A 14,633-nucleotide genomic window follows, 5' to 3' on the forward strand; every position below is an offset into this window, starting at 1 on the left:
ATTAACTCCCCTTTCATAGTAACTAATTTGATTTTGATTAGCTACCAAATCTTCTGTCTCTTTTAACCCAGTAATAAATTATCCTCAATGCTTCAATAAGCACTTGTTCATATGACAAGCAAAATTCCAGGAAAAAAATCATTTATATCCTTTAATTATGCCAGTTAATCCATTCCTGCTGTAACCTTTATGCTCTACCATGTACTTTTCATCTTTATTGGCTGGGCTGTAATATGCAGCACAAATTATATTTATTAGAGGTATCTTGCCTAAATTCATCTGGGGCAGACTTACTGCATATATTAAAGCCTAAGCAGTGAAGGGTAAATACTACCACACTGACGTGGTTCAAAATTTAATTTCTTTAAGGATGACTTACTAGTGTACCTGTTATCATCCTGTTCGTGTGGTGAAGATACTCACGCTGCTCATTTCCAAGTGCTTGAAGATCTTGATTTAGATTCTGAGAAAGCAACAATATATTTCCCGTTAAGAGTGGTGTGAACTTGTAGTTAATGATATTTCCACAGGCTTCCAATCTTGTTCTAGGGCAGTAGAGATAATGAGGAGGCAAGTTGTAGTGGGACCTGTGCTATCTTTCTCTCTCTATTAATCTTTTTATTGATTTAAAAGGAACATAAATACAAACAAGAGGAGAATGATCTCAAATATATATATCAATAACAATATTAACCGAGATTAAGATAGACGTTATCAAAATTATACATATTGTTAAGCTAGTATAAAATATATAATAAAAAAGAAAACAGCTATTCTCTTATCTGTTCATTAAAAGGAAAGAAAAAACACTGAATTTTAAATGAATTTAAAAAAACCACTACACTATATAAAAAAAAAACAAAAAAAGGGATTGGGCAGTCAATTTTGAGGATACGACCAACAAAAAAAGAAAGGCTTTCTGATCAAATCTAAAACTTTGGGGAAAAAAAAGTTGGAAGAGTGATAAATCAAATTAAATGAAAATATTGGATAAAAGGTCGCCAGATTTGCTCAAACTTAAAGGATATAACAAATGTCTGTCTGACGTATTTTCTCTAAACTTAGACAGGACAATAAACAATAGGTGCAGGAGTAGGCCATTTGAGCTAGCACCGCCATTCACTGTGATCATAGCTGATCATCCACAATCAGTACCCTGTTCCTGCCTTCTCCCCATATCCCTTGACTCCGCTATCATTAAGAGCTGTATCTAACTCTTTCTTGAAAGAATCCAGAGAACTGGCCTCCACTGCCTTCTGAGGTAGAGCATTCCACAGATCCACAACCCTTTGTGTGGAAAAAGTTTTTCCTCAGCTCCGTTCTAAATGGTCTACCCCTTATTCTTAAACTGTGGCCTCTGGCTCTGGACTCTCCCAACATTGGGAACATGTTTCCTGCCTCTAGCATGTCCAATCCCTTAATAATCTTATATGTTTCAATCAGATCCCCTCTCATTCTTCTAAATTCCAGTGTATATGAGCTCAGTTGCTCCAATCTTTCAACATATGACATTCCCGCCATCCCTGGAATTAACCCAGTGAACCTACGCTGCACTCCCTCCATAGCAAGAATGTCCTTCCTCAAATTTGGAGACCAAAACTGCACATAGTACTCCAGGTGGGGTCTCACCAGGGCCTTGTACAACTGCAGAAGGACCTCTTTGCTCCTATACTCAACTCTTCTTGTTATGAAGGCCAACATGCCATTAGCTTTCTTCACTGTCTGCTGTACCTGCATGCTTACTTTCAGTGACGATGAACAAAGACACCCAGATCTCGTTGTACTTCCCCTTTTCCTAACTTGACACCATTCAGATAGTAATCTGCCTTCCTGTTCTTGCCACCAAAGTGGATAACCTCACATTTATCCACATTAAACTGTATCTGCCCACTCACCCAACCTGTCCAAGTCACCCTGTATTCTCATAACATCCTCCTCACATTTCACACTGTCACCCAGCTTTGTGTCATCTGCAAATTTGCTAATGTTACTTATAATCCCTTCATTTAAATCATTAATGTATATTGTAAATAGCTGTGGTCCCAGCACCGAGCCTTGCAGTATCCCACTAGTCACTGCCTGCCATTCTGGAAAGGACCCGTTAGTCCCTACTCTTTGTTTCCTGTCTGCCAACCAATTTTCTATCCATGTCAGTACCCTACCCCCAATACCATAATGGAGGAGAGCCAATAAAAGACCATAGGTGGATTAGAATCCCTCCACTTCAATAAAATGGCTCTCCTAGCCAATAAAGTCGAAAAGGCTATCATACGTTGAGCGGAAACAGGAAGGGACCTGTGCTATCATTGTAAGGTCAGGAACAGAGATGTTCACTGATTGCACAAAGATCCTGACAGTATGAATCCTGTTCCTCCTAACTTCTCCTTAGCGTATTCTCCCCATATTCCCATGACTCATCTGATTCTACACACTAGGAACAATTTACAATGGCCAATTAACCTGTTAGCCTGCATGTATTTGAGATGTGGGAGAATGCCAGAATGTGGAGAGAATGTGCAGGTTCCATACAGACAGCAGCAAGGGGTTTACAATTGAACCCAAGTCATTGGGGCTGTAAGGCAGCAGCTCTGTTAGTTATGCCACTGTGCTGCTCCCCATTCTGTAGATGATCTCTACCACCAAGTAAACAAGGGCAGCTAGTGCACGAGCCCACCACCACACAGGGTTCCCTTTGAATTGTAAGCCATCTTGACTTGGAAATATGTGGCTGATCCTTCATCGTGATATAATTCCACCACTTTGAATGCATTTAGGAATGGGCAACAGATACTGGCTTTGCCATTGATATTCAGATGTTAAAAACGAATAAAGCAGAAAAATTCTGCAGAGGGACTGGATGCTTAATCTGATGGAAAGGCTATGAAGTGGATAGCTTGTCCATCTTTGCACTGGATAATACTACCCTCATGAATTTATCGCATCTGTTTCATCCAGGCAAGCAGTACACTTCGTTACAATCTTGGCTTATACCTTGTGGAAAGACTGAAGAGACGAGGTGAACGATGTGCTTGTGATTTCCTTGGCCTCTGACCTGTCTTTGTAGCTACAGCTAGTATCTAAATTATTAGGAACAGTAGAGCATCAAGGATTAGATGTACCTGTACTCAGCACTGCCCATTGCCATCCGTAGAGGTAACCTATTACAGTGGATTCTGGTAAACTGGGACACATCGGGACTAGTACATTTTAGCCCAATTAAGCAACTGCCTCAGTTAGCCGAAGTTCCGTGGAAATCGTTAAAGAAAAAAGTGACAAACTACTGTTTAAATGAGTAACAATTTAAGTATTTAAATGAAGTACAGAACAAATTAGAACACTACCAATACCTCTACAGTACAATAAAACTGTATTAGTTCCTAATAGTTACTGACAGGAGTATTCATCTGATGTACTTGTTTGGTTGACTGTAAGTGAACTAAACCAGCGCAGGCACCTCATGCAGATAATGAACTACCTTCATACTATGTTTTAGACAATTGCATCCTTCAAATCTACATTTTAATTGTAATATTCAAGGCAATTCTAGATACTTATGTAATTCCTAACTTGTTGAGGTAGTGAAATCATTTCACTTTCACTCCCGTCCATTTCTGGCATCTTCAAGCCTAGCTGCTTGAAACCTTGGTGAGTGAAACAGTTCTGAGTTATTGCTTGTTTCTCACCAACTATCAGTGACAAAAATCACTGCTGTTTGAACACAAACACATGCAACTGATGCTCTTTAAAAGCTGTTCACTTTAAGCACGGAGTAGTATCTAACAGCCACGCAAGTGCATGCGGGTGACACTATTTAGAAACTGTTCGGCAGCAGCCTCCTGCACCAATTAAGGGACGTAGTGTCCCAAATAAATGAAGCGAATCCCAGCTATTCTGCTCGATTTAGCTTCTGTACTTTGAGTTGACCCAATTAAACGGCTGCCCCAATTAACTGGAATCCACTATATTATCCTCCTCATGACAACATTTAGTTTCTAAATTTAAATGTTTTTCTTGCTTCTCTCCATTTTCTTTTGCTTCAAGTTAACCTGATGACCTGTAGATGTTCTGGCTAGTTTTGTTACCATTTTTAAATATTAAGATTTTTGTTTGCTTCCAAGCCACTGCGGAGCTAAAAATTCCTTGTTTCACTGCAATATCCTGAAGGTTTCTGGTGTGCTGAATATATTGGATTTCAATGAATATTTCAGATTATTTATTGAACATTATTAGGTTACAGTTTTATTGTTTGTGAAATGTATTTGGCAGCATCTTATAATTTCTGGTATATTTAATGGCAGGTTACATTCACTATCAGCCAGCAAAAGACAGAGAGTGCCCTCATCTACTGGAGATGCTAATTCAGTTGCCTGCCAATTCTGTCACGAAGATCGGCATCGAGTTTGAACGAGCTCTATTAAAGTGGACAGAGTACCCTCCTGATCCCAATCATGGCTTCTACGTTGGGTAAGGAGATGGAAGTTTGGAGCCTATAAAGGATATGGAGGCTATGAAAGACTGTATAATTGCCAGAATAGCTTTGTGGATGAATAACATGTGGAATGTTTGGAGGAGAGTTGGGAAGGATTTTCCAACTTACAAATTTAAATTGAGATAGAATAAATGGCGAGAAACTTCCAATGGTGGAAGGGCGCAGACTTGAGGTGAATATTAAAATAATCTAAAATGGTTTGAATCTGTTTTAGGAAGCTCCTCTTGCACAGAGTCAGCTTGGACCCAAAAGAACAAATAACCTTCTCTACTATGAATATTGTTCTTAGTTTGCATAAAGGATATCACTTCAAAAAATATTTTGGAAACAGAAGGGAAAGAAACAATGCACGCAAAATGAAGTGCAAATATGTTCAATGTGTAAAAATCATTCTTTTTTGGCTCTGTGATAAACAGACAAAAGAAAGCAAAGCAACGGGAAGGCCTTAGAATTTTTGCCTTATCTCAAGACAAATGAAAGGACTGCTTCTATTGGGCTTAATCTGACCATACGTGAAGTACCTGAAAATCAGGCATTATTTCACTTTCTGCTTGGAAGCCTGAAACTTACAGGCATTTTATGCATTTCTAGTTGACACCAGAAGTTTAATTAAATTATTAGAATTTGTGGGCCTTGTAAGGATTTCTTTTTTTTTGTAATTTATTTTTTATTGAATTTCATCATCAAACATTTCCATAAGATGTATTTCAGATACTGTACATATATATCATATAATCATATTCGTCACAAATCTCCACATAATATTTATCTGAGGTATATACTTATAGAGAGAGGAAAGAAAGAACAATCAAAAGAAGAAAACTATGTACAGAGTAGGAAGCGATCTTTTTTTTTTAACAACAAATTCATTGACTTGTGAGAATAGAATCAGGCCTATGAGGTGTTATGTAGTTAAACCATTTTTTCCAGTATGAATAAGATTGTTCCAGCTTGTGATTAACAGATGCTGTTATCTTCTCTATTTTGTAAATGTCCATTGTAATTTCCATCCGTACATTTAAAGGCTTCTTGACCAGTGAATTTGATGTCTAGGTATTAACTAAGCATGGTAGTCATGCTGCTGAGTCTGAGATCTGATTGTTTCCCAATTTTGTGTCTTTTTTTACAGCTCATCTGTTCTGAGTGCACTGGTGCCAAGCAGTGTAACTATGGAAGCCAACAACACCAAACCTATGCCTCTTTTCAATAAACTGTAAGTATGAGTGATCTGCACTATTTTCTGGTCTTTGTGCTGGTTTCTTTACAGGGAAGGTCTCATGCTTTTGACTGAACTATGTTTGTTGGTACATGCATATCAATGGGTGGCACGGTTGCACCACTGCCTGAGTTCAAGGGACGTGCATTCAATTCTGTCCTTTAGGTGCTGACTGTAGAGAATCTGCACACTCTCCCTAACTCTGCTTTTCTGCAGGGAACTCCAGTTTCCTCCCACACCTGGTAGGTGCCAGTAAGTTCATTGGTAACTCTTAAGTTCACACTTCTTCTAGTTTAATGTCTTATTAGATTAATGGTTAATGTGGTGCAGGGACACAGAAATAAGGAATAATGCTTAATAAAGTGCAGGGGCACAAAAGAAAATGTAGATGGGCTGATTTTTGGTGGAATTCTGGATAGTGAAGGATGTTGTCAAAGGATATCGATCAGTTGATTGATATGGGCAAAGAAATGGTAGGTTTAATCTGGGTAAATGTGAGGTGTTGCACTTGAGATCAAATGTAAAGTGAATGTACACAGCTAATGGCAGAACCCTTAAGAGCATTGATGTATAGATGGATCTGGGGGTCCAAGTCCATAGTTCTTTGAAAGTGGCAATGCAAGTAGATAGAGTAGTAAAGAAGTCATATGGAATGCTTGCTTTCATCAGTCAGAGCACTGAGTATAAGAATCAGATAGTCATGTTGCAGCTTTATGAAACTCTGGTTAGGTTACAGTTGAAGTATTGTGTTCGGTTCTAGTCACCCAATTATAGGAGCAATATGGAGGCTTTGACCTTGACGAGGGTGCAGAGGAGGTTCACCAAGATGCTGACTGGTTAAGAGAGTATTACCTAAAAGGAGAGGTTGGACAGGTTTGGATTGTTTTCTTGGAATGTCAGAGGCTGAGGAGGAACTTAACAGAAGATTACAAAATAAGATAAGGTAGATGGTCAGTGTCTCTTTCCCAGGGTAGAAATGTGAAACGCCAGAGGGTGTAGTTTTAAGGTGAGGGGGGAAGTTTAAGGGAGATGTGTGGGATGAGTTATTTCTTACGTTGAGTTGTAGATGCTTGGAACATGCTGTGAGGCACGGTAGTGGAAGCAGACTTGATAGTGGTGATTGAGGTAGTTAGACAGACACATGAGCTTGGAGAGAGATGGATCATATTCAGGCAGGTGGAATTGGATTCATTTGGCATCATGGCCAGCACAGACATTGTGGGCTGAAGGGCCTGCTGTACTCTACTGTTCCAATGCTGCTGTCCTTTGGGAGCCATCATAGTCCAGAGAGTATATCGGCTTTTTCCTGTGTGGCTACAGTGTAAGAAACTGAGTAACACTGAATATTAGGGAAATGTGTAGATTCAAAATTCCATCATAAGCAGGCCTTTGTTGCCTCCACCTATCAGCTCACAACTCTGTCACTATCTCCAGTCTTCCCTCCTCTATCTGCATATCACTCCTCCTCATCTATATCTGATTATTGGTTTCCAGGTCTGGCTCCATCCCTTCTGTTCATCTCTTTATACTAGCTACCTCTCCTCTATATTTCAGTCAAGATGAAGAGTCTCAACCTGAAATATCGACTGTCCATTTCCCCCCACGGATGCCACTTGCCCCACTGAGTTCCTCCAGCAGTTTGCTTTTGCTCCAGATTCCAGCAGCTGTAGTCTCTGTATCTCTTCTTGTAGACCTGTTTATTTGACTTGACTTCATTAAATGTGTTTAATTGTGCTTACATTTGAAATGTTCAATAATTTCTGGGTTTTTGAATATTTGTGAATGTTTATTAACATTTGGTGTCAATGACAGCTTTAATTGCTGATGGACTTGAGGCTGGGATCTTACTGGCTGTCAAATCCATTCTGTGAGTGTAGTAAGCCACTTTTGCTGGAGAAACTGTACTGGTTCCCAGCAGAAAACTGCTCCCAGGGTCACATTGGAAGTAAGTGTGTGATCATGGATGGGTGGAAGGTTTGCCCCTAGCCTTGACAGTGAATGTGGACTGTAACAAGAGGTCAGATGCACTGCATTTGACTTTTATACCACAATGTACAGGCATGGAAACCTAATCCCTAGAAACAGGTTGTGCTGTTAAGGGATAAGAATGCCATTTACTAAAGAGATGGTAAGGTTGATTTGGACATCCTCTAGTAGCCAGGCAGTGACCAACAATTCCTATTATGGAGGCTCAGCAATTCACTGAACTTATAAATGACTAAAACAATAGGATTAAAAAGCCACTTATTCCAGTTTATCAAGGACACAAAATTGGGTGGCTTTTTAAAAATTATAATTGGAAGCATTAAATTTCAAAGCACTATTAATCAATGAATTGAATAGACAAAACTGGAGTAAGTGCAACATTAGCAAAGTAGAAGTCATTTCTGTGGACCCAAAAGCAATGTATTAAAGTACTTCAAAATAGTGAAAAACTGACTGCAGTAGAGATTGTAAAAGATGTGGTACATAGGTATCAACTATCAGCATCATAGTCAGGTATAGAAAGTAACTTAATAGAAACCTAGTCTATAAGACCATAAGATTTAGGTGCAGAAGTAGGCCATTCGGCCCATCGAGTCTGCTCCGCCATTCAATCATGGGCTGATCCACTTCATCCAGTCATCCCCACTCCCTTGCTTTCACCCCATACGCTTTGATGCCCTGGCTAAGCAAGAACCTATCTATCTCTGCCTTAAATACGCCCAATGACTTGGCCTCCATGGCTGCTCATGGCAACAAATTCTACGGATTTACCACTTTCTGACTAAAGGAATGGTTTGGATTATAACATGAGGTTTAAAGTCCTGCTGTAGCTAGAGAGCTTTATTAAGGTATTGTATTCAGTTGTGGGCACCATACCATCAGGGAATTGTGTTTTATTCTTGGAAGGAATATATTATACATTTATTAAAATAACACCTGAACTCCAAAATGTTGAGTTATGAGATCACACAAACTTGATAATGTTCCCAGAAATTTGGAAAACTAAAGGTGAATTGTTGAAGTTTATAAGATTCTAAGGAGATGGTGCAAAAATGATGATACTTGTATTTAGTTGCGGGGGCATTTCCAAAGTTTAAAGCCAAGCCTTTCAAGAGTGAAATTAGGAAATTCATCTCCATACATATAATGCTAGAAATTTGTAGAATATGAAATTGGGTCACAGTGATATCAATAAATATCAGAGAAGACAAGGAGCTAAATAACCTTCTTTGTTCTTGCTTAAAGAGTGCAGCAACTTCAGCTGTCAGTAATGTAGAATGGCATTTAGTTCGTTGAAGAGGTGCAGAATCTACTTTGTAACCAGTTATGTATGCATTTTGTTGTAGGTTTCCACTCATTGATCCCTCGGTTTACTTTGTCAGGCTCTACACTGAAGCCTTGCTGGTGAATTTACCCACGCCTGATTTCAGCATGCCCTATAATGTCATCTGCCTGACTTGTACTGTGGTTGCAGTTGGTTATGGATCCTTCTACAACTTGCTCACAAGGACATTCCAAATCGCCGAGCCTGCTGGTGGGGTGGCAAAGAAGATTGCTAATGTAATCCGTAGACTGCGTGGGGTTCCACCCATCTGAAGTTGCCACATATGTGAAAGTGGGGCTGGGAAAAGCACTGATAACCAAAGTCAGCAACTGCCCCTGAGTTGAGTTATCTGTATTTCAATGTCTCAGTTGTTTCACATGCTCTTCAGTTGAAATGAATTGGGTACTGGAAAACTTTGTGCTGTGCAACTGCTGTTTTCACCAGGTCAGGCACTGTGAACGATTTGTTGGGAGTGGGAGGTGTGCATTGAGCTGCTTTTTGTGCAGTATGCAGTAGGGGGAGGAGGAAACTATTCAGCAAAACTGAAAATCTACAATGTGTGGTGTCTATGCATTTTAAATAGTTATATCTAGTGTCCTTGCTGGAAACGCAGATCCAAATCTCTGCACACACCAGCTGCTTTAGTTCACTACATCTTGAGGCTGATTTTTATAAATGAACACTGCAAACTGAAGAGGATGGGGTTGTCATTCAGTTATTATCCATAGCTTGGGGTGCTCTGCTATGCTTTATGGCTGAGAGCCCCATTTTGTTCTATCATTTACACTCTGGTTTGCATTGACACCTTGGCAGCTAGCAACAGACACCTTTTTAGAGTTCATTGGTCAGTCACATTGCAAATGCAAGCCATCAAGACAATGGAGTTTGCAACAGGCATTTAACTCCTAATAGCATTTATGAATGGCCTCATTCCAGTGGGATTGACAAAAAGAAAGTTTGGATTTTATTTTTTCACTGATAACAAGCTCTTGGAAAGATTTTGCAGTGGTTTAAATGGGGTGATTTTATAGTGGCTGTCTCACACTTTTAAAGTACAATTTGCCTGGTTTATGGTGTTTCCCCACTCTTTTCTATGAACTCTGCCCTGAACTTCACACTTGTTTTCTTCAATTTCCTGTAGCTTGTGAGCTTTAAAACTCCTCTTTCCAATCCTCCCATGACATTAAATAACTTTTGTGTATGATCTTGTAAATGAGTTAATTCTCCTTTCTGTACATTAGGGTTTCCTGTAAATGAACTTCCTCCCCCCCCCCCCCATTCAGGAAGTACTCCACTGGTTATGAAAAGCTAATTCTTCATTTCTAGACCCAATTATAGTGAGAAATTTTGTCCTCACTTCTAATCTTATGGAGTAATTGCAGTATTATGTTTAAGAGACAGTGAACATTGAGTGATGTTGCAATTTCACAGGAAAGGTTGTAGCAGTGATTGGAGTTATGGATAGAATATCTATAATTGTCATCAAATATCTTTTGTCTGCAGTGAATAATGGGATTGAAGATACTGAATTGCTGTAAGGTGCTATGTTTGCACCCCTAAAACTCTACTCTGAGTTCATCTACTAAATAAAATATTGTCTGCTCTTCCTGGGCCTAACTGTGTTTCAGACTGAGTGTTACTTTTGCTAGGAATGTCAACTTTAAAATTACAACCAGCACAGCGTGCATTTGATACACAAATTGAAGAAAGCCAAATGGATAAGTGTTTCCCACTGGGATTCAGAATTTGAAGTGAATCATTTCTTAAATGAGCATCAGTTGTTGTGATAACGAAGCAAAAATTGGAATTGATTTTTTAAAAGGCAGCCCTTCCAGGAATCCACTAGACAACAACTTTTATGCTTTTATATAGTACCTTTTAACAAAATTAAATATTGCAAAATGTTTAGGGGTATTATTAAACAAAATTTGACACTGAGCCACAGCTGTTAGTGTTAATAATCAAGATCTTGGTCAAAGAGGTAGATTTTTTAAAAGGTATCTAAAGGCAAGCCAGAGTTTGAAAATGGGAATTACAGAGCTTGGTATCAAAGCAGCTCAAATAGTCATTGATAAAGGAGCAATGAAAACTGAGTCTGCAAAAAGGCTGAATTAGAGGAACCCAAAGATCTGGAAGGCTTGATCTGAGCAAGAGGTTGCAGAGGGGTGTTATTGCAAGCTTGCAGGGGAAGTTGGAAAGAAGCAAGAGAATTTTAAGAGGTGTTCACTGTATGGTGGACAAATAGACTTAGACCAACCTTGGCAAGCAGAGTTCATGTTGGGTAGAAGGCGAAGTTTATATAGGCTGGGCAGGAGATTACTGGAATACAGCAGGCAGTAAAGTGTGGATGAGGTTTAAGCTGCAACTGAGCTACAGCAAGGGATGATTGGATGATAATATAGGGTGAAAATTAGCACACTTTGCCTGGGAATGGTTACATGAATTAAAACTTGCATGGATCATACACAATGCAAAGATTTCAAGCTAACTTGGCTTCAACTATTTTCCTGAATCTGAAAGGTGACTAGAGAGAAGAATCTGGTGTATGATGCCAATGATTCTTAAGGCTTTGGTCTTCCTTGTATTTAGTTGGATGTCATAAACAATAGGGCAAACCTGAGATGAGGGTATAGCTGAGGGTTGTCAGTACATAATGAGAACCAGATCTGGCTAAGCACGCTATGCCAAGAAGAATATGTAGATGAGAAATAGCTTTTTTGTACAACATCATAGTGGTCAATTACAGATTCTTAGGTTGCTTGGGATGTAAGGAATGTGAGATAATCAGAAGTAATTCTCAACTACAATTGAATAAATATGAACAGAACCAAGCCATCTGAATAATGTAGAAATGGTGGAGGATGGAGTGATTGAATTTGCAGCCCATCTCTGAGAAAATTGGGAATATTTTAATACAGTCAAAGTTGTAGATTGCCATGGTGAAGAGCATGGTGTTGCATTGTTAAGAGGGGAATGGAGGCCTGATCAATTTCAAGTGGAGAGATGGGGATGGATTTGAGAGGCAGTAACAATCTTAAAGACTTTAGACAGGAGAGAGAAGGTGGAGGCAAGATTCATTAGAAAAGTCTAGATAGGAGATGGGTTGAATCTAGAGGTGCATTTTATTTTAGGACTAAAGCAGCCAGAAACATTTTGAGGTGGTTGAGCTGATGGGAAAACAGGAGGGAATTGGTAGAAGCAGCTGATTGGGGTCAGTGACTATCTCTGTGCCAAAATATTCATGAGCCATTTTGGATAGTAGTTGTATAGGAGAGGGTGACGTGCATGAACTGGCTTTTGATTGAAAGCTTAGTCAAGAAGGATCTAAAAGTTCAAAGTAAATTTACTATCAAAGTACATTTATATCACCATATACGACCTCAAGATCTGTTTTCTTATAGGCCTACTCTAAATCCAAGAAACAATATAATCAATGAAAGACCACACCTAATAGGACAGACAGACAACCGAGGTGTAAAAAGATAACAAACTGCTAATTCGAAAGAAAAGAAATAAACAATAATAAATGAACAATAAATAGAGAACATGAGATGAAGAGTCCTTGAAAGTGAGGTCATGGGAACAGTTCAGTGATGGGGCGAGTGAAGTTATCCCCCCGGTGGTTCAAAAGCCTGATGGTTGAGGAGTAATAACTTCCTGAATCTGTTGGTGTGGGCCCAGAGGCTGAAGGCAGCAGTGAGAAGAGAGCATAGCCTGGGTGGTGAGGGTTCTTGACGAATGGTGCTCAGTGTGGGGAGGGATTTACCCATGATGGACTAGGCCATAACTACTATCTTTTGTAGACTTTTCCATTCAAGGGCATTGGTGTTTCTGCGCCAGGCCATGATGCATCCAGTCACTAAACTCGCAACTGCACATCTGTAGAAGTTTGTCAAAATTTTAGATGTCATGCCGAATGTTTGTAAAATTCTAAGTAGAGGTGCTACTGTACTTTCTTCATAACGGCAGGACAGATCCTTTGAAAGTGATAAAACTGAGGAATTTAAAGTTGCTGACTCTCCACCTCTGATCCCCCACTGAGAACTTCAGTTTCCTCCTCCCGAAGTCAATAATTAGCTCTTTGGTTTTGCTGACATTGAGCGAGTGATTGTTGTTGCGGTACCACTCAGCCAGATTTTCAGTCTCCCCCCTATATCCTGATTTATCACCACCTTTCATTTGGCCAGCGACAATGCTGCCTGTCATCAGCAAACTTAAATATGGCATTGAAACTGTGCTTAGCCTCATAGTCATTGGTGTAAAGTGGGTAGAGCAGGAGGCTAAGCTCACAGAATTGTGGCGGAGGTTGTGGAGGAGATGTTGCCAATCCAAACTGAGTGAGGTCTGAAATTGAGGATCCAATTGAAAGGAGGTATTGAGGCCAATGTCTTGAAGCTTATTGACTAGGTTTGAGGGAATGGTAGTATTGAATGCCAAGCTGTATGCACCTTTGCTGTCCAAATGCTCCAGAGTTGAGTGAAAAGCCAGTGAAATGGTGTCTGTTGTGACAGAAGGCTGATTGGAGCAGATCCAAGTCACTCCTCAAGCAGGAATTGATGTTCGTCACCATTCTCTCCAAACAGTTCATCACAGTGGATGTAAGTGCTACTGGATGATAGTCATTGAAGCAGGTTGCCATGCTCTTTATTAGGCACTGGTATAATTGAAGCCTTTTTGAAGCAGGTGGGTACCTCAGACTGCTGAAGTGAGATGGTAAAGATATCGGTGAACGTTCCATCTAGGTGATTAGCATAGGTCTTTAGTACTTGGCGGGGGCCAAATGCCTTCTGTGGATTCACCCTCCTGAAGGATGCTCTCACGTTGGACTCAAGAGATGGAAATAACAGGGTCATCAGGGGCTGTGGGAATTTAGGAAGGTTCTTCCATGGCTATAAAAGTTAAATAAATCACGGGATTAGGAAGAGGTTTCTCAGATGTTGTGGCTGTAAATTCTTCAAACCACATCATGATGGCTCTCTTTCTCCTGAATCAGGACAGTGGTCTGAGGTAGCATAGATACTTAAGGGAAATATTCATGCTAAGTGCAGTGTTATTTGTGGTCTCCACGGCTCAACATACTCTCTAATGGATGAGATGTTAGACTGAGTTTCACTGTGGTGCTCAGGTGGACCTTAGAGGTCTAGTGGCAAACAAATTTTCTAGTGTCCTGACTAGGATTTATTCATCCACCAATACACTACAGCACTGAAACAGGCTCTTCATCCCATTTTCCGCCACCTCCAACGGGATCCCGCCACTTAGCACATCTTTCCCTCCCCCCACCCTCGCTTTCCGCTGGGATCGCTCCCTATGCGACTCCCTTGTCCATTCATCCGCCCCATCCCTCCTCACCGATCTCCCTCCTGGCACTTATCCTTGTAAGCGGAACAAGTGCTACACATGCCCTTACACTTCCTCCCTTACCACCATTCAGGGCCCCAGACAGTCCTTCCAGGTGAGGCAACACTTCACCTATGAGTCAGCTGGGGTGATATACTGCATCTGGTGCTCCCGATGTGGCCTTCTATATGCGAGACCCGACGCAGACTGGGAGATCGTTTCGCTGAACACCTACGCTCTGTCCACCACAGAAAGCAGGATCTCCCAGTGGCCACACA

At 40.3% G+C, this 14,633-nt stretch overlaps 1 protein-coding gene across 2 annotated transcripts in view; it reads left to right on the forward strand.

Annotated features, from left to right (window-relative positions):
* Nucleotides 1-10,648, forward strand: part of pigt (phosphatidylinositol glycan anchor biosynthesis, class T) — a 29,072-nt gene extending 18,424 nt beyond the window's left edge. Inside the window, exons 10-12 of one of the 2 annotated variants that reach the window (XM_063041562.1) lie at nucleotides 4,299-4,464; nucleotides 5,619-5,702; nucleotides 9,074-10,648. In XM_063041562.1, the coding sequence (XP_062897632.1) occupies nucleotides 4,299-4,464; nucleotides 5,619-5,702; nucleotides 9,074-9,287 (464 nt within the window). In that variant the 3' untranslated portion in view covers nucleotides 9,288-10,648. Of the gene's footprint in view, nucleotides 1-4,298; nucleotides 4,465-5,618; nucleotides 5,703-9,037 lie in introns of both variants that reach the window. The other variant, XM_063041561.1, reaches the window with a different exon arrangement.
* Nucleotides 10,649-14,633: the final 3,985 nt, after the last annotated feature.

The sequence above is a fragment of the Mobula hypostoma genome, chromosome 2 (assembly GCF_963921235.1).
Source record: "Mobula hypostoma chromosome 2, sMobHyp1.1, whole genome shotgun sequence".
Classification (NCBI taxonomy): Eukaryota; Metazoa; Chordata; class Chondrichthyes; order Myliobatiformes; family Myliobatidae; genus Mobula; species Mobula hypostoma.